Source organism: Pantherophis guttatus, chromosome 8, assembly GCF_059756535.1.
Source record: "Pantherophis guttatus breed Tessera chromosome 8, ASM5975653v1, whole genome shotgun sequence".
NCBI lineage: Eukaryota > Metazoa > Chordata > Lepidosauria > Squamata > Colubridae > Pantherophis > Pantherophis guttatus.
This window is the reverse complement of record NC_142070.1, coordinates 77,863,587-77,887,645: the sequence shown is the minus strand read 5'-3', so window position 1 is coordinate 77,887,645 and position 24,059 is coordinate 77,863,587. Positions and strand designations below refer to the sequence as shown.

Below are 24,059 nucleotides of genomic sequence, written 5' to 3'. Positions count from 1 at the left end.
CAAAATCTCCATTCCCACCCCACTCCTGGCGGAAGGATATTGCAAAATCCCCATTTCCTCCCCACTCCTGGGGGAAGGATATTGCAAAATCTCCATTCCCACCCCACTCTGGGACCAGCCAGAGGTGGTATTTGCCAGTTCTCCATACTACTCAAAATTTCCGCTACCGGTTCTTCGAACTACTCAAAATTTCCGCTACCGGTTCTCCAGAACCTGTCAGAACCTGCTGGATTTCACCCCTGTTAAGTATGTTTTACCCTATTTTACAATGTTTCTTGCCACTGTTGTTAAGCAAATCATTACAGTTGTTAAGATAGTAACATGGTTATTAAGTGAATCTATACATTCTATACACAAGCCACTCAGATGTTTACATTTGGACATACGGCATCGGTCAAAATACGGCATTTTAATTTGTATAAGGCAGGGGTGTCAAACTCAAGGCTAGATCCAGCCCATGGGATGCTTAGATCTGGCCGGTGGGGCCATCCTGGAAACAGCGAAGGAGCAGCCTGCGGTGCTTCTGCCACTGAAAACAGAGCTCTGTAGGGCCACAGGAGGGTTGCAGGAGGCCGTTGCAGCTGGAAACGGAGCTTGGGAGCCCGTTTTTGTGGGAAGAGCCCTCGGGCCAGCGTGGGTGTCCCCAAAACAAGTGATGTCGAGCTGGCTATGCCCACCTCGGCCATGTTCCCCCCAGCTCCCCCGAGGTCAAATACAACCCTGATGCGGCCCTCAATGAAATTGAGTTTGACAAAAAGGGTGAAATGCTCCCGGTTCAGGCCGGATTGGGCGATCCGGTAGTGATTGTGGCAGGTGGTTCGGAGAACCGGCGCGAGGCTCCGCCCACCCACCCATGTGTCATTACTTCCTGGTTTTAACCAGACAGTAATATGTTTTTTACCCTCTGCGCAGGTGCAGAAGGTTTTGCACATGGACAGAGTGTCTGCGCGCACATGTTGTTAAGGACATTGTTGAGTTACACCCGAAGTTGTGGCTTATAAAGCAGATTACCATTAGAGTTTTACGCATGGAAACGGTTTTGAGAGTAATTGTGAATAACATACAGACAAACTGGGTTAATAATAATAATAATAATAATAATAATAATAATAATAATAATAATAATAATAATAATAATTTTATTTCTATACTGCCCTTCTCCCGAAGGACTCAGGGCGGTGTACAGCCTGTTTAAAAACACAAACAAAACAACAATATAAAATTTAAAATAATTAAATAAAGTGGCTCAGATTTAAAACCCCAATAAATTTAAATATCCCAATTTAAAAACTATTGTGTTGCTAGTCCGGCCTGGCGGAATTATAGGGTCTTCAGTGCGCAGCGAAACGCCCGGAGGTCGGAGATCTTACGAATTTCCGGGGGCAGTTCGTTCCACAGGGCTGGGGCTCCCACAGAGAAGGCCCTCCCCCTGGGCACCGCCAGTCGACATAACTTGGTTGACGGCACCCTGAGGAGACCCTCTCTGTGGGAACGGACTGGTCGGTGGGAGGCTATTGGTGGCAGAAGACGGTCTCGGAGGTACCCGGGTCCTATGCCATGGAGTGCTTTAAAGGTGGTAACTAACACCTTGAATCGCACCCGGAAGACCACTGGGAGCCAGTGCAGCTCGCGCAGGAGGGGTGTCACATGGGCACAACGAGTTGCGCCCATAACCACCCGCGCGGCCGCATTCTGGACCAGTTGGAGCCTCCGAGTGCTCTTCAAGGGGAGCCCCATGTAGAGAGCATTACAATAGTCCAACCGGGAAGTAACAAGGGCATGAGTGACCGTGCGTAGGGCGTCCCGATCCAGAAAGGGCTGCAACTGGTGAATCAGGCGAACCTGATAAAAGGCCCCCCGGCCACGGCCGTCATATGCTCTTCTAAAGACAGCCGTGCATCCAAAAGGACACCCAGATTGCGAGCCCTCTCTGTGGGGGGCAGAGATTCACCCCCAATAGTTAGCGATGGCACCTGCTGACTATATCGGGGCGCCGGAAGCCACAGCCACTCGGTCTTGGAGGGGTTGAGTCTGAGCAAGTTCTTCCCCATCCAGACCCGCACGGCCTCCAGGCAGCGAGACATCACATCAAGGGCATCGTTGGGGTGGTCTGGGGTGGAGATGTACAGCTGAGTATCATCAGCGTACAGATGGCACTTCACCCCAAAACCACGGATGATCTCACCCAGCGGCTTCACATAGTATTATAGTATTTTACTTTTAGGGAAAAGCAAATTCATAGTCTTTTAACAATCCAAGTCTTAGCCATATAAAGTGCAATATAAGATCAATCCAGGGATATAAAATCTTACCAGTTTGTAGAAAAATACAAGGAACAATCAGGAACAATATAAAAACAGTTCAATAAATATCAGAAAGCAGTAAATAAATAATCATGATCAAACAATTGACCATAGAGAGATCAAAAAGAGTTACAGGGTAGCAGCAGGTAAAAATGGTGTAGTGTCCACACTAACCATAATTTAGCTCTCCTTAAATACATTGGCTACAGAGCTCAGCCAATCAGGATGCAGAATGACTCAGCACAGTTCTTAAAGCTACATAATACATTCACATAATACCAACATACAATGTTGGCTTATATATTTCCTGGCCAACCAATTAGGCAATAACCATTTCCTAACACATGTGATGCGCTCACGCCAGTGAAGTGAGCGTGCACACGCAGCGCGTGCACTTCCAAACCAATAAGGAAAGTAAGTAGATTTCACCCCTGGTTTGACATTCCTGTTATAGGACACCTGGAAACATCCAGAATGAGCAACTGATCTCCAGATCACAACCAACCACATTTTAATCCTTTTTTTCTCTTCTAGAACGTCCCTTGCATTGCACCGAGAACATCCTAGAACAGATCCTTCACTGGAGTTCCTTGGCCAACCCCAGCAATGCCTCTCTTATAATAAAGAAATTTCCAACCGTAGGACTTACGGGTGAAGGTAAATACTGAAATGCATTCCCTCTTACAGGTAGTCCTCGACTTACAACAATTCATTTAGTGACTGTTCGACGTTACAGTGGCACTGAAAACAGTGACTCATGACTGTTTTTCATCCTTATGACCAGCGGTGAAATCCACTTCGCTACCAGTTCGGGCGCGCTCCAGCACATGCGCCTCTTCTGCGCATGTGCAGGCCCAAATAGTTAGTATTAAATACAAACAGTTCCAAAACAAACAGATTTTATTAGAACAGCTGAGAATTAACTCATTTTCAGCGTAGTCCAAACTAAATTAAAGCAAATTCTTCAAAACACCATTCCACAGTTTATCACCTGACCTTGGGATGATTAGGCAAACTGCCAAAGGCTTTTCTCGGCAAAAATTCAGAAGCAGAAGACGCTGACAAGAATTGAATACAGTGAAACAAGAAGCAATTCTCTTAATGTTGTTTTCCGGCAAAGAGGCCAAGAGCCGTTGCTGGTTTTTTAAGCCTTATGGGAGGGGCCAATCATCTCTTGGCCTTACTCCCGAGTCGTCCTCTCTGCTTTATCTGCTCCAGCCTTCTGGCAGCTCTTCTCATACGTGCACTAGGAATAGGTTCCTCCTGTTCCTCTGCCTCTCTGCTCTCAGCCTCTGGAGGTGCCGAAGTCCACACATCACTCCCCGATGGCCCTGACCCCATCTCTGCCTCTGACGCAGAGCCCTCATCCGGGCCTTCCCACTGCCTTTTATCCCCAGAGCTAGGATGGGGCTTCCCTAGCAGCGGTGGTTTATCTGTTTCAAGGACCAGCCATAGATTTCCATTGCTCTCTCTCCTCTTCCTTCTGTGCAACTGTGCATCAGGCACTGGACCCAGCTGTTCCTCCTCTTCCTCATCAGCCACCTGCAGACCTGTGGGCTGTTGACTCTCCATCTGAGGGCTGACGGACACCCAGACTCCGCCTCTGTCTCGCGCTCTCTGCCAGCTCCATTTTCTCTTTCGCCTCAGAGCTCTCAGGTTGCCTCGATGTTGACCTTGACTCCCACACCTTCTCCTCCTCCTCTGATTCGGCCGCTGGACAGGCCACAATCCTTGCACTATAAGATGGTAGAAATTTTGCAAATGTTTCTCGAAGAAGGCTGTCACTTCCTTTTTCTCTTCTCAAGGCCAACCTTCCATACAAGTAGTCCTTGAGCCCCCCCAATTTCCAAGTGAGATTGCTAAGGGAGACAACTGTCCAGTGAGTTTTGCACCATTTTATGATTTTTTTTTGGTTGCGTTTGTTAGATGAATCCCTATGTAACAAAATGTGGGACCCACTGCTGGCTTCAACAGTCATAAGTGTGAAAAATGTCCTAAGTCTCTGAAACTTTGAACGGTCCCTAAATGAAACCTCCGCTCCTTCCGTGGCGACCGTTATCAACAAATCTCCTGATCTGTTGGGAATTCAGTTTTAACCGTTGGGTTTTTAATTGAATTATTTTTCTATTTCATTTTATTGTTGTCGTTTTATTGTTGTGAGCCGCCCCAAGTCCTTCGGGAGAGGGGCGGCATATAAATGTGAATAAAATAAATAAATAAATAAATAAAATAAACTGTCGGAAGTCAAGGAATACCTGTATTCTATTGGCAACGTTTTGTACTTTTAAACTACAGGTAGTTTCCACTCGCTCTTCTTTTTATCATCTGCTTAGCAAAGTCCCTCAGCAAACAGGATCTTGTAAACCTGTTTTGTGCAGCTTTATTCTTTGATAGATTTCAGGGCCGTTGACAATTCTGTTCTCTTTGCCTTAATAAGTGGCTCCTGAATGAAACCCAGTGGGCTTTCTGATTTTAGCGTTATTGGTCTATCCATTGTCACTGATACAGCCTAATGCGAGGCTCTAAAAAGGCAATAAGGAAAGCAAATCAAATCGTGATTTCGTTCTCAATTTCTTACAAAGAGAAGCTGGCGTCTTTTCAGGAGCGTTTAGCTTCAGTGGACTATCGAAAGGAAATGGTGTGGCTTTTTTTTTTTTCATTTTTTGTTTTAAAGTAGGTGGACGCGCTGGCTCAGTGGCTAAGACGCTGAGCTTGTCGATCGAAAGGTCGGCAGTTCAGAGGTTCGAATCCCTAGTGCCGCGTAACGGGGTGAGCTCCCGTTTACTTGTCCCAGCTTCTGCCAACCTAGCAGTTCGAAAGCACGTAAAAAATGCAAGTAGAAAAATAGGGACCACCTTTGGCGGGAAGGGAACAGCGTTCCGTGCACCTTTGGCGTTGAGTCATGCCGGCCACATGACCACGGAGACGTCTTCGGACAGCGCTGGCTCTTCGGCTTTGAAACGGAGATGAGCACCACCCCCTAGAGTCAGGAACAACTAGCACGTATGTGCGAGGGAAACCTTTACCTTTACCGTTAGGTGGTGAGGAAAATTCCATCAGCCCCACGGATGTTTCTTTATTCCGCTGATTGCAATGTTGCTTATTCCGCCTTTAAACCACACAAGTCAGGATAACTCATTGTCATTTCAAAAACCTGGCTTGTTTTTAAAGAAACCAGAGTTGACATTCTCAAGGGGGTTGGAGAGCAAAATATTGGGTTGGCAAGCCACGATGATGGGATTTGTGCATTGCACTAAGCCAGCAACAAGGCTATCACGCCTCATTTTAGCATGAATCCGGTGAATAATAATTATATGTAGCGGAAGTGGGAGCAGGTGTTTGCATTTTCCTCCAGTTGAGCTAGCAAAGGTTCGTTAAAGTAGCGCTAATGTTAAGGTTATTGTTGTTGTGTTACCAACCAGCAGAGTGGATTGCACAGAGAAACGTTGCTGAGAGCAATGAATAAGAGATATGCAAACTGGTTTATCAAAAGCTTACTTTATAGTAGAAAAACAGTCTCATAGTCTTTAAACAAATTCCAAGTCTTTGCCAGTAAATCAGTCCAGTAGTTACAGAATCTTCTTACTCAACAAACAGTAGTTGGTTAGAATAACAAACTCACTCTGGTTCACGATGGTTGCAGATCCATCAAACAATGATTACAGATAGCACCTCCTCTCAATGGTAGCTTATCATCACAGCTTCATACACAATGGCAGCATAGCATTGCAGCTTCCTCTCAACAGCAGATCATAGCAGCAACTGAACACGTTACAGAAGCTTTGCTTAAATATTCTCACAACCAGTAATTATGTTATTACAGCCTGACTCAGCATTAAAGCCACATAATACAGTTACAGCTTAAAGTTACAGTATACTTATATTGCCTGTACAACATAGTTAGGCTCAAACCATATCCTAACAGCTAACGTATGCTTTAGCATTCTGTTTGAATCTTGTTAATGTTCTCATTTGCGTATGCCGAAAAACATGGCAAAGGAAAGCATGGCTCTGGAATTATGTCCAACCTCTTAATAAAAAGCCCTTTTTGGATCTACCCAAATCAAAACAAAGAACCATATCCTGAGCCATCCCCGTAGCAGCACATCTTACCAGCAAGGATCCTGGTTAGACTCTCTAGGATTTGTCTGTCTTTTCCTCGATGTACAGAATGATGGGTTGAATATTGTAAAGAGAAGGAGAACCCGGGGTGGAGTCAAGAGGGGGTCCAGCCTAGAATCCATACGTAGAGACAAGCGAGCTAAGTTCAACCTCCTTTGGATTCCATTGCTCCTTATCTACCTCCAAGCAGGTGCTAAATATCAGTTAAGAAGATTTCTGTTTGTAGGCATGAATATAAATCAGTTTAATTAGACCTTCGTGCATGGATCTGGTTGTTTGCACCTGATGTTATACTTTTTCTCTCCAGGGGAGTAATTTAAATGTGTGCAATTAGATGGACTGTATGAACATGTGTTTGTACGTTGGAAAGGATCTAAGCATGAGGAAGGAAGGAAGGAAGGACAGAAGGGGGAGGGGGAAGGAGGAGGGGGGAGGGAAAAAGGAAGGAAGGGAAGAGAAGGAAGGAGGAAGGAATGGAAGGAATGGAAGGAAGGAGAGAGGGAGGGAGGAAGGAAGGGGGAAGGGAGGAAGGAAGGAATGGAAGAGAAGGGAGGGGAGGGAGGGGGGAGGTGGAAGGAAGGGACTGAAGGAAGGGAGGGGTGTATGGGAGGGAGGGATGGAGGGATGGAGGGAGGAAGGCGGGAGGGAGGGAGGAGGGGGAGGGAGGGAGGGAAAGCGAAGGGTGGAAGGAAGGAAGGGAAGACAAGGAAGGGAAGGAAAGATGGAGGAGGGAGGGAGGGGGAGGGAAGGAGGAAGGAAGGGGGAAGGGAGTAAGGAAGGAGTAAGGAAGGGGTGTATGGAAGGGAGGGATGGAGGGAAGGAAGGAAGGAATGGAAGGAAAGAGGAAGGAAGGAATGGAAGGAAGGAGTGTACGGAAGGGAGGAAGGAAGGAATCAATCAATCAATCAATCCAATTCTGGGGTAAATAAGAAAGATAACTTTAGTATTATATTCAAGCAAAAGTGTTTAATCCTGGTTTATAATTTTGCTCTCATCCCTGCTTAAGGTTCCAAACATTCAGGGAGCCCATCGTCACCCAAGATTAATTTAGGTATGTTGATTTTTCATATCTTATTCTCTATAGGACTGCCTACTTAATATATGCACAGATAACACAGAACTATGCAAACGACCCATTAATCGCCTTACCAAGTGGAGCGGCTGGTGTCCAAAGAATTACAATTTATTGGTTTATTTACTTTAAAGTCGGAGACTAAAAGGAAGAAAATGGCTTCCTGACCAAATAGAATAAATTAAAACTCCATTGAATTAAAGAAGATATATGCATAATAAAATCAACCAGTAAAACAATATAAAGATCATAACTAACAAGGCAATCCGTGATACCAGAAATGTATCATTTTAATCTACTAAATGCCGGCTGGTTATTGCTAGCGGTAGTGAGTTTAAGTCTGTTAATTTCTGATTTCCCGTTTAATGGAGCAAGAAGCTTTAAAAAGCTACCCTGTTTCCCCGAAAATAAGACATCCCCTGATAATAAGCCCAATCGGGCTTTTGAGTGCATGTGCTAAAATCCCCCCCGAAAATAAGCCCTCCCCTAAAATATTTAAACACAGAGCTGGAAATCAGGTATGAGGACAAGAGGAGCCCCGTCTTGCTCCACACGCCCCAAAATAATAAGACCTCCCCGAAAATAAGGCCAAGCGCTTATTTCAGGGTTCAAAAAAATATAAGACAGGGTCTTATTTTCGGGGAAACCCGGTAGTTCAGTGTAGAGACATTACATCAGGAGCAAGGATACGAGACATCACGGCCGTACAAATAATTTTGGGGTGCTCATTCACCCCATCACAAAAATTACCTGGGAAACAGACAACCACCACCCAAAAAGATAAGCTGAATCTGAAAATGTTGCTAAGGAAACTCGTTAGGAAGAGTAAAAGTTGACTCAAAGGGCCAGAACAACATAGAAAATCAAACGTCAAGAAAAATCAAACCAATTTTGAAACTGTTGCTAAGGAAACGTCTTATTACGAGTAAACGTTGACTTGAAAGACGATGGTAAGAAGAAGAACCGTTTTCTTTTTTAAAGAAAGTTCTGGTAAAATAGTAAGCTGCTAGTAAGACCTAAACAATCTTGAACTCAGTCCAGCCAGAACATTCTTTAAATGTTTGCTTGGATCATATGAATGAACATTGGTCAATATATGTATGTTTATGTCCTAGGTCAATGATGGCTAAGCTTTTTGTCCTCGTGTGCCAAAAGCACACGCGCCGGCACCCAAATGCAATGCTTGCCCCCACCTGCGCATGCACGCACAACCTCCCCACACGTCCCCCTGCCCCTGTGCATGCACACATGACCCCCCTCCCCCCACCCCTCGCACATGCGCACATGACCCCCCCCCCGTGCCCTGTTTTGGGCCTAGTAGGCCTCCATGCAGCCTCCTAGGAACAAAAATGCCCCACACACTCCCCGCCCCCTGCATGCACCCTGCCCCCCCATTCCAAAAATCAACTGGAGATGCGCACTTGCACCAGCGGTGGAGCTGAGTGTTCTGCCCCAGCTACGGACCCCAAAGAACGCAGCACACACAAAGTCCGTTCAATCCTTAGTTTACTAAATAAACCAGTTTTTTTTACAACAATGGCTGTTAATTAACTGCATTAACAGCTGCCAAGAATTCAAAGAATAATAACTGAAAGCTTACTGTGGTTGGCAGAATGCCCAGAAGCAATTTGCAGGAAGCTGATAAGATAAGCAAGACAAGACACGAAGGGATGTGAACGAAGTTGTTCCCTGCAAATTGCTTCAGTCGGCGTTCCTCCTTAAATAGGCTAAGGAAGTGGCCAATTAGCCCCAAGCCTTACTCTCGAGGAGACCTCCTCCTGAGGAGCCACTCCTGCCTTTTGGCAGCTCTGTGCGCCCGTGCATCGAGAAGAGGCTCCCCCTCTATATCCTCTTCACTTAAGGGAGCTTCTGGAGGTTCTGAAGGCCCTGGCTGAATCCCCGCCTCTGGCACCACATTTTCTCCAGCCTCCTCATTGTCCGACTCGAGTGCCAGCTGCACAGGCTGCTGGCTCAGCACCACACCAGCCTCCTGTCGGAATCAGCTACTAGCTGCACAGGCCGCTGCACAACACTGAGCTGGGCAACAGCTCGTGTGGCCTCAGAGAGAGCTCTGTGTGCCAGCTGTGGCACGCATGCCATCATGGTCCTAGGTTGTTGCAGTACCCTTAAATTAGAAGAATCATGTTTAATCATAGCTAAAGACACCACATTCAACCCAAGCAAGATATTCCTAACAAGAGCCAAAACGTCTAAAATAATAGAGGGGCACTCCAATTGTTTATTCTTCTTTTGTTTCTTCCAGGCTGATTTTAAAAAGTATACGTGTATACATGACTTAAAAAGTGTAAGTCAAAGTAGTCCTTGACTTACAACACTTCACTTTGTGACCATTTCGAAGTTACCACGGCACTGAAAAGAGTGACTTTTATGACCATTTTTCACACTTATGACCGTTGCAACATCCCCATGGTCATGCAATCAGAATTGAGATGCTTGACAACCGACTCACGTTGATGATGGTTGCGGCATCCCGAGGTCACGTGATCCCTTTTTTTGCGATCACGTGATCAACGGGGAAGCCAGATTCATTTAACAAGCATGTTACTAATTGAACAACCGCAGTGATTCACTTAACAACTGTGGGAAAACTCACAGCAAATTTCTCACATAGCTCTAAATATTGGGTTCCATTGTGGTCATAGGTTGAGGACTAGCTGCAAAATGGTAGACAGACAGACAGACAGACAGACAGATAGAGAGAGAGAGAGAGAGAGAGAGAGAGATACATACATACATACATACATACATATATACATACATACATACATACATACATACATACATTTCCCCGAAAATAGGACCCAGCCGGAAAATAAGTCCTAGCATGATTTTTCAGGATGCTCGTAATATAAGCCCTATCACCCAAAATAAGCCCTAGTTAAGATTGTCAGCCAGATGGATGCATTTAGTACCATATTTTCCCCAAAATAAAACTAACCAGAAAATAAGCCCTAATGCGTCTTTTGGAGCAAAAATTAATATAAGACCCATTCTTATTTTTGGAGAATCATGACAGACATGATTCCCCAAAAGGTAGGTAGGTAGGTAGGTAGGCAGGCAGACAAGCAGGCACGACAGACAGACAGATGATAGATGATTGATAGATAGATAGATAGATAGATAGATAGATAGATAGATAGATAGATAGATAGATAGATAGAAAGGTAGATAGATGGATGGATAGATAGATAGATGATAGATAGATAGATAGATAGATAGATAGATAGATAGATAGATAGATAGAAAGGTAGATAGATGGATAGATAGATAGATAGATGATAGATAGATAGATAGATAGATAGATAGATAGATAGATAGATAGATAGATAGATAGATGGATGGATGATAGGTTAAATTGTGACCATAAATTGAGGACTAGTGAACCAAATGCTTTTTTTTTTTCAAATCATCTCAACAGAGGAAACTTCCAGAGGCCCCGTCAAAGCCGGCTACCTCAAATACAAAGAAGAACCCTCCAAGCTTCTGTCTGCCAATAAATTTCAAGACCGCTATTTCGTTTTACGAGAAGGAAAATTGTGGCTTTATAAGGACATGAAGGTACAAATGCTGTCGCGGGACTTTTTCAACTTACCCCTGATCCTACCCCTCCTCTTTACATGAGATTTGGTAGACGGACACTGGATGCGGTCGTGTTCCTCTCGATTATGTGGATGATGGGGGGAAAAAATTAGATTAATGCCAGGAGGAGAAGCTAACAATGAAAACTTAACTTAGAGGGTTATTATTATATTTTTTTAGTGTTCTGCAACAATGTTCGTGAATGCAATATTGAAGTCACACTTGTAGCGTCTTCCAGATTTTTTAATAGGTGGCTGAGTTATGGAAGAGGATAGGAAGTGATTACTTTCTGGCATCTTCCTATACGTGACAAGATACCGTGTTTTTCGGAGTATAAGACGCACCTTAGTTTTTTGGGAGGAAAATAAGAAAAAAGCTGATTGACAGGTGGATCGGCCTCCCGGAATAGCTGTTCCCAGAATTTTAGCAACAGGTTCCTTGGTTATGAGCTCTGTGCCTTGCTTTTTTTTTTTTTTTTTTTGCTTTTTTTTCTGTCTCTGAAACTTCTGAAACTCCATTTCAGAAAAAACTTTTTTTCCTGCCTCTGAAAGCTTCCGAAACAGAGCTTCAGAAAAAAAGCCTCCGAAGCTCTGTTTGGAGGCTTTTTTCTGAACCTATGTTTGGAGGCTTTTTTTTCTGAAACTCTGTTTGGGGGCTTCTTTTCAGAAACTTCGTTTCTGATGCTTTTTTCAGCCTCTGAAACCTCTGTTTCAGAAGCTGGGCGGGACTACATTCAGAGTATAAGACGTACCCAGATTTTCACCCTCTTTTTGGAGGGAAAAAGGTGCGTCTTATATTCTGAAAAATACGGTAGATCTTGTGAAGCTGAAGTCCTTGGCCCAGTACTCTTCAATATCATTCATAATCGACTTAGATGAGGGAATAGAAGGGGAACTTACCAAATTTGCAGATGATACTAAGCTGGCAGGAATAGCTAACACCCTAGAAGACAGGCTCAAGATCCAGATGGATCTTGACAGACTTGAACACTGGGCCCTCTCTAACAAAATGAAATTTAAGGTAGAGAAAAGTAAAGTCTTACACTTAGGCAAGAAAAATCAAAAGTATATCTATAGACTGGGTGAAACCAGGCTTAATTGCATTAACTGTGAGCGGGAGCTTGGAGTCTTAGTGGACAATCAATTAAATATGAGCCAATAATAGGCAGCGGTAGCCAAAAAAGCCAATGCAATCCTAAATTGCATCAGCAACAACCACAATTGATCTTAATTACAATCAAGATGAAGCGAGGTACTAATACCTCTCTATAAAGCCTTAGTAAGACCACACCTAGAGTATTGCATCCAATTTTGGTCACCATACTATAAAAAAGACGTTGAGACTCTAGAAAGAGTGCAGAGAAGAGCAACCAAGATGATGAGGGGACTGGAGGCTAAAACATACGATGAACGGTTGCAGGAACTGAGCATGGCTAGTCTAGTGAAGAGAAGAGGAGACACGATAGCCGTCTTCCAATATTTGAGGGGCTGCCACAGAGAGGAAGGGGTCAAGCTATTTTCCAAAGCACCTGAAGGCCAGACAAGGAATAATGGATCGAAATTGATCAAGGAGAGATTCAACCTGGAATTAAGGAGAAATTTTCTGACAGTGAAAACAATCAACCAATAGAACAGAAGTTGCCTTCAGAAGTTGTGGGAGCTTCATCATTGGAAGCTTTCGAGAAGAGACTCGACTGCCATCTGTCAAAAGTCCAAGATAGGCTAGGATCAAATATGGGAACATAACAATGTAAGGAAAAAAGAAACAGCCTTAGGTGGAAAAAGTAGGAGTTGACTATGACTGACTGATCAACTGAGATCATAACTTTGTCTTCAGAAAGTAGTCTCAAAGCAGTAAAACAACATGTCTACTCTAGAGAAAAGAAGGACTAGGGGAGACATGATAGCAGTGTTCCAATATCTCAGGGGCTCCCATAAAGAAGAGGGAGTCAAGCTATTCTCCAAAGCACCTGAAGGCAGGACAAGAAGCAACGGATGGAAACTCATCAAAGAGAGAAGCAACCTAGAACTAAGGAGAAATTTCCTGACAGTGAGAACAATTAATCAGTGGAACAACTTGCCTCCAGAAGTTGTGAATGCTCCAACACTGGAAGTTTTTAAGAAGCTATTGGATAACCATTTGTCTGAAGGATGTAGGGATTCCTGCCTGGGCAGGGGGTTGGACTAGAAGACCTCCAAAGTCCCTTCATCTCTGTTAATCTGTTGCTCAGTAAGAATGGCATGGAAAATCCATTTTAGCAATAGTGCTGAATCCATTTTCATTGTCCCCTTTCATTGCCATGCAATAGGTAAACAGGACATGGACGTAAAAAATATTATTTTTGGTCTCAAAACCAGAACGCATGCTTTTTTTGTTACCTGCCATCAATGTCACAGGGATTCCTGCAGCAACCTCATTTCTGAGTGGGACTAGACTTGTGAATTAATTAGGAAGGTCTGAATGATTGCTCTTGCTATATGATTAATGGTTCAGCATTTTTGAACGCGTCTGTGTATTCTGATGGAAACATGTAATTACCCGCTAAGAGTAATCAGACCTTCATATTTATATTTTGTTTTGTTTTGCGCTGGGGTCTTTCGACAACAATCAACCAATTTCTCTATTTTGCTTCCATGGATTGCAAACAGCTCCAGATCTGACCATTGCGGTAATATGCAAATATTATCATGTAATAAAAAAGCGAAATCGCATAGATACTCCTTCCAGCTATCCAATCACACAATGCTGGTAAAAGTTGGAAAATGGATATTGTCCTTTGTTGGGATTGCCCGAAAGGAGAACACAATAACCAGGGGTGAAATTTACTTACCTTCCTTACCGGTTCGAAAGTGCGCGCATGCAAGCATCACATGCACGGGCAGACCTGCGCATGTGCAAAACCTTCTGTGCATGTGCAGAGGGTAAAAATCATTAAAAAGCAATTCAAGGTGTTGGTCATTACCTTTAAAGCCCTACATGGCTCAGGGCAGGCTATTTTCAAGACCGTCTTCTATCACATAGCTCCCAGTGACCGGTAAGATCCCACAGAGTCGGTCTCCTCCAGGTCCCATCAGCTAAACAATGTCGGCTGGCGGGTCCACGGGGGAGGGCCTTCTCTGTGGCTGCCCCGGCTCTCTGGAACCAATTACCTCCCGAGGTCCAGACTGCCCCCACTGTCAGCATTCTGATGCTGCCATAAAAAGACGAGGCTTGACTTTTCACCTACTTATTTTCTCTGTAGATAATATCCCCTAGGACAGTGATGGCTAACCTTTTTGCCATCATGTGCCAATAGCGTAGGGAGCATGGGGGAGTTGTGAGCACACGTGCCCACACCTATTATTCTATGTGCCCCCCCATGCATACCTGCACACACACACCCCTTCGTGTTCCCCCCCAGTTTTGACATGCAATGACCTGGTGGGCCTGGTAGACCTGTTTTTCACTCTCCCTAAGCTCCAGAGACTTTCTAGAAGCCTGGGGAGGGCGAAAACAGCCTTCCCCACCCCTGCAGAGGCCTGAAATGGCCCATTTGCTGACTTCTGGTGGGACTGGAAGGCCCATTTTTTGCTCTCCTCAGGCTCCTAGAAAGGCTCTGGAGCTGGGAGAGAGCAAAAAACGGGCCTCCCCCTCCTCCCCAGAGGTCCTTCAGAGGCCAGAAATAGCGTGTTTCCTGACTTCCAGTGGGCCCAGAAGGCCTGAAAATAAGTTGGCCAGAGCACACATGCACTCTGGAGCTGAGCTTGTGTGCCCACCAATATGGCTCCACATGCCACCTGTAGCACGCGTGCCATAGGTTCGCCATCACGGCCCTAGGAGATGGGATGGGAGGGGGGACATTCCTGTGGGGTGAGGTCAGAAGCTGGGGAGACTGACTTGGAAGATGGCCAATGAGAAGATGAGAATTGGGGAACAGAAAGGGAAGGGTTTGGGGGTCAGAGGGTTAGTATCGGCTATCTGTCAGGTTTCGATGTCATCTCAAATAAATTACACTCCCAATTACCCTATTGGCCTTCCGCAAAGCGGTGAAGACTTGGCTCTTCCGGCAGGCCTGGGGTCGTTGATCTCATTATAATAATCTTGCGAGATCCGGCCACGAATTGGAGTGCATGTGTTTTAACGTTTTTAAAGTTTTTAATGCTTTAATGTTTCTTTTTAACATTTTTAATGGGATTGTTCGCATTGTTTTATTCTTTGTTATAAGCCGCCCAGAGCCCCTTGGGAGTTGGGCGGCATAGAAATGCGACAAAATAAATAAAATAATATCAATTATTTGCCGGTTCTCCAAACTACTCAAAATTTCCGCTACCAGTTTTTCAGAACCTGTTGGATTTCACTCCTGCGTTTCCCCCTGAAATTAATAGCTTGTCTTTAAACCCAACGCGACAAATCTTTGGAAACTCATGATCTCAGCAAAGTGGTTGTGTTTATTTTGCTGTGCATAATGTTACATTAATTGCCTGGCCAGGAAAAAAAAGGAACAAAAAAGAAAAAAAAAAAACCCACCCGAGAACAGCACTATTATTTTAAATAATGCAGTCACTTTCTCATAAGCTCGATTAATAAGTGCGTTGCCGCTGCATGAATGGATGCTTTTATTACCGCAGCCAAATGGGTTAAGAATCGTTTTTGAGATACTAAAAGCCCAATTAGCCATGAAATTCTGAGTAGGGATGGGGTGGGGGGAGAAAGGGAGTGCTCGGAACTGAGCTAATTTTTGTCTTAAGTGGCACGTCATGTTTCATACTGTCAGGCCTAAGTACAGGCGGAGCTTTAAAAGTAGATAGGGTCGCTCTGACATTCTGTTTCGTGCGTGAAATTCCCATAGGTACAATCCGCCTCTAAAAAGAGAGCTGCAAAATGAATTTCCACAGACCTCTAGCTTTCCGTATCGTTGCAAACACATTGACTAAATCAAACTCTTACTATTTAATTATGGGCTTTTATCCAGCGGAGAAATTTGCCTGGAGAAAACATTGGATTTTCTCGTCTCTCTGTGTGTGTTGTTGTTGTTGTGTGCAAAAAGAATAACATGGCAATCTATTGTGATTTCATCTGATCTTGGAAAAGGCAGGCAGGAGCTGCATAGAAATGTACTCATAATGCAGGAAAGGACCTTGGAGTTCTTTTAGTCCAGGGGTGTCAAACTCAGGGCCCGGGGACCGGATTTGGCCAGTGAGGTGTTTAGATCGGCCTGGAAAACAGCAAAGGACTGTGGTGCCTCTGCCAGAGAAAATGGAGCTCTGGGTAGGGGGTAGGGGTAGGTTCTACTTATCTTTACTACCAGTTCGCAACGGGGCCGCGCGCATGCACAGATCATCATTTATGACATCCGGGTCGGTGGACGGAGCCTCCCACTGATTTTACTACCGGTTCTATAGAACCGGACAAAACCGGGAGCAACCCACCACTGGGAGGGGGAGGCACATGCACGGCCCCTCTGAGATCCATTTTCTCTGTCAGAGGGCTGCAGGAGGCCATCGCGGCCAAAAACAGGGCACGGGGGGAGGTGCATCTGAGCATGCAAGAAGGGACAGAGAAGGGGAAAGAGGAAGGACAAAGAAAAAGATGGGAGGAGAGCAAGGAAGGAAAAAGAAGGAAAGAGGGGAAGGAAGAAGAAAGGAGAATGAAGAGGGAAGGAAAAAGAAAAGGGAGGAAGGAAGGAAGGAAGGAAGGAAGGAAGGAAGGAAGGAAGGAAGGAAGGAAGGAAGGAAGGAAGGAAGGAAATTATGAGAGTGAGGGAGGGTCTCAGGGAAGTCCTGCCTTAGCACTTGGCCACCACAGTGCACCCTTGACACGAGTGACATTGAGCTGGCCATGCCTACCATGGCCATGCCCACCCCGACCACGCCCCCTTCCCCCCCCCAGCCCTCTGAGGTCAAACACAACCCTGATGACGCCCTCAATGAAATCGAGTTTGACACCCCTGTTCTAGTTCAGCCCAGGAGACCTTAGTAAGGATTTTGTTGTGGCCCGTCAGCGGCCTGTGCAGCTAGTAGCTGATCCTGACAGCGAGGAGGCTGGTGTGGTGCTGCGCCAGCAGCCTGTGCAGCTGGCACTCGAGTTGGAAAATGAGGAGGCTGGAGAAGATGTGGTTCCAGAGGCAGGGATTCAGCCAGGGCCTTCAGAACCTCCAGAAGCTTCCTTAAGTGAAGAGGACGAAGAGGAGGAGCCTCTTCTCGATGCACGGGCGCGCAGAGCTGCCAACAGACAGGAGTGGCTCCTCAGGAGGAGGTCTCCTCGAGAGTAAGGCTTGGGGCTAATTGGCCATTCCCTTCACACTCCTTCGTGTCTTGATCTTAGTTCTCTTATCAGTTTCCTGCAAATTGCTTCTGGGCTTTCTGCCAATCCTAGTAAGATTACGATTATTTATGCTTTGGATTCTTGTAGGCCGTTAAGAAAGTTAATTAACAGCCTTTGTTTGAAAAAGACTGATTTAATTTAGTAAACTAAGGTTTGTACAGACTTTACGTGTGCTGCGTTCTTAGGGGTCTGTAGCTGGGGCAGAACAGATTTTTCCATGCACGGCCCCATAGGAAAGTTTGGAGCAAAAATAAATAAATAAAAACTGAAATATATAAGAACATTCTTATTTCTCAGGAGTTCTCCGTGTTGTTTCTCTCTGGTGAGGGAAACGGAGGAGGTGAACTGTTCCTCTCAGCCAATTGTTCCTCAGCAATTTGATATTGGTCTTCTTCTAGTACAGGGGTGTCAAACTCAATTTCATTGAGGGCCACATCAGGATTGTTTTTAACCTCAGGGGGCCGGGGTGGACGTGGCCAGGATGGGCAACGTCACTCAAGGTGAGCTGGAAATGAACGGATTTGTTTTTTTGCAAGATTTCGACAGGATGTTCAGAAGATGAACCGATCTGGAGGCCTGGTGGGTATGTTTTCTGTTTCACTAACGGTCGTTTCTCAACCACAACAGAGCAGCAAAGCGGAGAAAGCGTTTCCTGTCAAGTCGCTGAAACTTTACCTCGGGGTGAAGAAAAAACTGAAACCACCAACGAAGTAAGCAAGCCACGACGGCTGGGTTTCGTTCAAAAGCACGCTTGCTTTTTTGTTGTTGTTGTTGTGTTACCGAAACGTAAAAGCTTCGAAAAGCCAAAACAAATAAGGGAACCAACCTGTTATCTATTGCCTGGTCTGTGGTAAGCCGCAGTTCCACAATGTTAGCTATTTGGAGGGCTCCTGTCATTACTCTGGTGTTCAGAAATGACTTTATTGAACAGTTATTTCTAATCTCGGTATGCTGTCTCCCGTGGGTTATATTGCTTATGGGATCAAATTATCCCACTGCATTGGAATGGAATGGAGGTAGAGTGGAATGGAATGGGATGGGATGGGATGGGATGGGATGGGATGGGATGGGATGGAATGGAATGGAATGGAATGGAATAGAATAGAATAGAATAGAATAGAATAGAATAGAATAGAATAGAATAGAATAGAATAATGGGGTGGGGTGGGATGGAATAGACTAGAATAGAATTAATATAGCATAGGTAGAATAGAATAGAATAGAATAGAATAGAATAGAATAGAATAGAATAGAATAGAATAGAATAGAATAGAATAGAATAGAATAGAATAATGGGTTGGGGTGGGATAGAATAGAATAGAATAGAATAGAATAGAATAGAATAGAATAGAATAGAATAGAATAGAATAGAATAGAATAGAATAGAATAGAATAGAATAATGGGGTGGGGTGGGATGGAATAGACTAGAATAGAATTAATATAGCATAGGTAGAATAGAATAGAATAGAATAGAATAGAATAGAATAGAATAGAATAGAATAGAATAGAATAATGGGATGGGGTGGGGTGGAATAGAATAGAATAGAATAGAATAGAATAGAATAGAATAGAATTAGGATAGCATAGCATAGCATAGCATAGCATAGCATAGCATAGCATAGCATAGAATAGAATAGAATAGAATAGAATAGAATAGAATAGAATAGAATAGAATAGAATAGAATAATGGGATGGGGTGGGGTGGAATAGAATAGAATAGAATAGAATAGAATTAGCATAGCATAGCATAGCATAGCATAGCATAGCATAGAATAGAATAGAATAGAATAGAATAGAATAGAATAGAATAGAATAGAATAGAATAGAATAGAATAGAATAGAATAGAATTCTTTGTTGGCCACATGTAACTGGACACACAAGGAATTTGTCTCTGGTGCATAAGCTCTCAGTGTACACATATGCAACAACAAAGTGTTCAGAGTAGCAGATTTCCACAAAAATGCAAGCATTGCCCAAAATGCTCAGTCACGGAAACAAAAACAACCCATAAAACTTCAGCCTCTGAAATTGTACGATTCTCCTACAGTTACAGTAGGGGCTAATAAAGGAGAACGTTTGTAGCTCGGGATTGAAACGAAGGGTTCCTCGGTGCTCTCTGAGCTATGGTTGTTTTCTTGGAGACCTCTCATTACCAAACTAGATAACATCATCAGTGCTAGTCACAGTAGGGTCTATATATGTGAGCACTCTGAACAGGGTAGCCACAATTTGGCTTTGGGAAAGTTAGTCTTCTTTTCTTCCTTAATTACCCTACATGTCTATCTATAAAAGATATTTTGTTCTGATTTTTCAGCTGGGGTCTAACACTGCTGTCTGAAAAGCATCATTGGTAAGTAAGGCATACTAGATTGGGAGGTGTATTATTTGTAAATGATTGGGGGGGGGGAATAAGTTTTTGCACCTCAACAAAAGCACAGCACCTCTTTGTGATTCATTAAAGCAGCCACATCGTTTGTTTTTTTTTCCTCCTGGCTTCTTTATGAGTCTGGAGATAAGCTGTTGTTGTTTTAACATTCTTGCTGTTAAAAATAACACTCAACACTCTTGAAAGCAGTGACATTTATTTCGTTTTAAGTTGTATGGAAGCCTGAAACAACATACCTGCTTTAATTCATTCATTCATTCATTCATTCATTCATTCATTCATTCATTCATTCATTTATTTATTAGTTTGATTTATATGCCGCCCTTCTCTGGAGACTCAGGGTGGCTTACAATGCTTTTAAGCAATAGCCTTCATACTTTTGTATATACCTGCTTAGTAGGGCTTTTGCCCCCCCACCCCCGAAGCAGTGTTCTTTTTTATACAAAGTCAGCTTATTGCCCCCACAAACCGGGTCCTCATTTTACCTACCTTGGAAGGATGGAAGGCTGAGTCAACCTTGAGCCTGGTGAGAATTGAACTCGCAGTAATTGCAGGCAGCTGGCAGCTAAATACTACTTTAACAGTAGTTTAGTCCACTGCACCACCAGGCTCCTTAATACCGTGTTTTCCTGAAAATAAGACATCCCCTGATAATAAGCTCAATCAGGCTTTTGGGCGCATGTACTAAAATAATCCCCCCTGAAAATAAGCCCTCCCCGAAAATATTTAAACGCACGCTCAGCCGGTCCCCGCCATTTCCTCTGGTTAGGGTTAGGGAGACAGAGCTGGAAATCAGGTAAGACGGCAAGAGGAACCCCGTCTTGCTCCACGGACCCCAAAACAATAAGACCTCCCCGAAAATAAGGCCAAGCGCTTATTTCGGGGTTCAAAAAAATATAAGACAGGGTCTTATTTTTGGGGAAACACAGTACTAACTGTAATACCCACATTATCATATCTCAACAATTGCAGCAGAGAAAAAAAATCTATTGATAATCATAAAACAGGAATCACATAAGTTCTTCTGTAAACTTGAATGTTTCCTCTAACTGTGTAGTTCTGCTTCATGGGTATGTACATCAGTCTATAAAATGACAAATCAGTTTAATATATCATATATGGTATGCTGTAGGGCTCCATACAATGAACAACCCTTCAGCTATAACTCTTGTTTTAATTTTTTAAAATATTTGTTAACGATAATCATTTTAGATATCTGTTGTTGTATTGCTTTGTTTTGTTATACGTTGCCCAGAGTCACTTGCTAGTGGAAAGGGCAGTTATACAGATAGATAGATAGATTGATAGATAGAAAGATAGATAGATAGATAGATAGGGAGATAGACAGACAGACAGACAGATAGGGATGGATGGAGATGATAGATAGATAGATAGATAGATAGATAGATAGATAGATAGATAGATAGATAGATAGATAGATAGATATGGATATAGATAGATAGATGGATGGATGGATGGAGAGAGAGAGAGAGAGAGAGAGAGAGAGAGAGAGAGAGAGAGAGGTAGGTAGGTAGATAGATAGATAGATAGATAGATAGATAGATAGATAGATAGATGATAGATGACAGATGGATGGATGGATGAATGGATGAATGGATGAATGGATGGATAGATAGATAGAGAGGTAGGTAGGTAGGTAGGTAGGTAGGTAGATAGATAGATAGATAGATAGATAGATAGATAGATAGATAGATAGATAGATAGATAGATAGATAGACAGACAGATGATAGATGACAGATGGATGGATGGATGAATGGATGAATGGATGGATAGACAGATAGAGAGGTAGGTAGGTAGGTAGGTAGGTAGGTAGGTAGGTAGGTAGATAGATAGATAGATAGATAGATAGATAGATAGATAGATAGATAGATAGATAGATAGATGATGGGTAGGTAGATAGATAGATAGATAGATAGATAGATAGATAGATAGATAGATAGATAGATAGATAGATAGATAGATAGATAGAGACAGACAGACGACAGACAGACAGACTATATATATATATATTCTTACTTCTTTGTAGGGTTTATGTGTGTTTTTCTTCTAGCCAGGTTTTCCTACGTAACCTTGGTTATGTAGGGAAAACCTGGCTAGAAGAAACACACACACACACACACACACACACACACACATATAGAGAGAGGGGGGGGAGGGAGGGAGGGAGGGAGAGAATGGATAATGGATGGATGGGTAGGTAGGTAGGTAGGTATGGAGAGAGAGACAGACAGACAGACAGACGGATGATAGATGACAGATGGATGGATGGATGGATGGATGGATGGATGGATGGATGGATAGAGACAGACAGACAGATAGATGATAGATAGATAGATAGATAGACAGACAGACAGACAGACGGATGATAGATGACCGATGGATGGATGGATGGATAGAGACTGACAGATAGATAGATAGATAGATAGATAGATAGATAGATAGATAGATAGATAGATAGATAGATAGATGATAGATAGACAGACAGATAGGCAGGCGGGCAGGCAGGCGGACAGACAGACGATAGATGGAGAGAGAGATAATGGATGGATGAGTAGGTAGGTAGGTAGGTTGTTAGATAGAGAGAGACAGACAGACAAGTGGGTTTCTCCCTTTTTCATTTCCCCCCAAAAATCTAATAAACTGAAGGCTTCTGCAAAGAAATCTACAGCCAAGCAGATTGATCACTCAAATGAGATCATGCCTACATAGATCAGCCTAAAGCTTGATTAATTGCAGTGGATTAGCTATTTCCTAGGAATAGGAAATCTTGCAATGAAAAGTGATTATCTAGCAATAATAAAATCTGCCTTCTGAGACACTCTCTCTCGCTCTCTCTCTGTATGTCATGGCTGTATTTAGACTCCATTCTTTATTCTTGCTTAATTTATTCTAGCTAAGGAAGGTTTAGCTTCCAGGCAGCGAAAGGCTTCCCTTTCAGAATTGCATGAGGATTGAGTATATTATGGCACTGGAAGTAAATTCGTATTCATTTGTCTTCTAGGTATTTGTGTTGTGATGGACAGAATTCTCAGCTAGAATGGCTGAACAGCCTTTTTATGGCTCAGGTATTTGTCTTGGTTTCTTTTTCAGATTCAAATTGTACTAGGCTCTGAGAAGTAAATTTGAATTGCAATAGTTGCATATTATATGCTTCTGTACTTTTTTATTTATGTATGTACGTACACGCTCATTTGAGCAAGAAACTACATATTCATATATATATATATATATATATATATATATATATATATATATATATATATATATATATATATATATATATATATATATATATATAGTTCTTTTTAATTCATAGGTTCAAATGTATAATACTTTTCTTGTCAGGGTTTTTTCCTATGTAGCTCAAGATGTTTGTGTAGCTATAGTGGGTCGCTGATAAAGAAGTAAAGGGAGACTAGTATAGATCTATTTCAAGCTATTTAGCTCTCATCAGCTAGCCATGCCCTTACTTGGATTCGAACCTGGGCTGCCTGCATGTTAGGCAGTTGTATTAACCTCCGAGCCACAAATTCTCCTCCCTTCATCAGCTTGAGCCAAGGGAGAGATTAAGTGTTTTTCTATTGAGACACCTGATCTAACCCAACATGTCAGAGGGAGCGTACTGCATCCCTTTCGCCTTTCAGCTCCAATCCAGGAGCCCTCAAGCGGTCGCATTCACGACAATATACTGTATATACATACATACATACATACATACATACATACATACATACATACATACATACACGCACACACACACACACACACACACATATTTTCTGAATAAAATCTACACTGCAGTCCTACAGAATATGATTGGCTAATGTGGTTCTCCCAATCACAGCCTCTTTACATACAGTGTCTCTGTTCTTGTCAGCTTTTCCTGATTTCCGTATTTGTTCAGCTCAAAATCCTTGATGATTCAGTTCCCTAACAAATCCCGGCATTCAAATGTGTTTTGAGATGATAGATAGATAGATAGATAGATAGATAGATAGATAGATAGATAGATAGATACAGAATAGATGGATGGATGGATGAATAGACGGATGGATAGATGGATAGATAGATAGATAGATAGATAGATAGATAGATAGATAGATAGATACAGAATGGATGGATGGATAGATCGATGGATAGATAGGTAGATACAGAATGGATGGATGGATAGATTGATGGATAGATAGATACAGAATAGATGGATGGATGAATAGATGGATGAATAGATAGATAGATAGATAGATAGATA

The 24,059-nt window shown here is 43.1% G+C and overlaps 1 protein-coding gene across 2 annotated transcripts in view; it reads left to right on the top strand.

The window, feature by feature from the left end:
- The window catches only part of ARAP2 (ArfGAP with RhoGAP domain, ankyrin repeat and PH domain 2), a 163,346-nt gene that overhangs the window by 128,812 nt on the left and 10,475 nt on the right, over positions 1-24,059 (top strand). For both annotated transcript variants that reach the window (XM_087874954.1, XM_087874955.1), the window contains 6 exons: positions 2,838-2,960; positions 7,432-7,476; positions 10,937-11,076; positions 18,028-18,110; positions 19,717-19,752; positions 22,812-22,875. In XM_087874954.1, the coding sequence (XP_087731080.1) occupies positions 2,838-2,960; positions 7,432-7,476; positions 10,937-11,076; positions 18,028-18,110; positions 19,717-19,752; positions 22,812-22,875 (491 nt within the window). The remainder of the gene's footprint in view (positions 1-2,837; positions 2,961-7,431; positions 7,477-10,936; positions 11,077-18,027; positions 18,111-19,716; positions 19,753-22,811; positions 22,876-24,059) is intronic.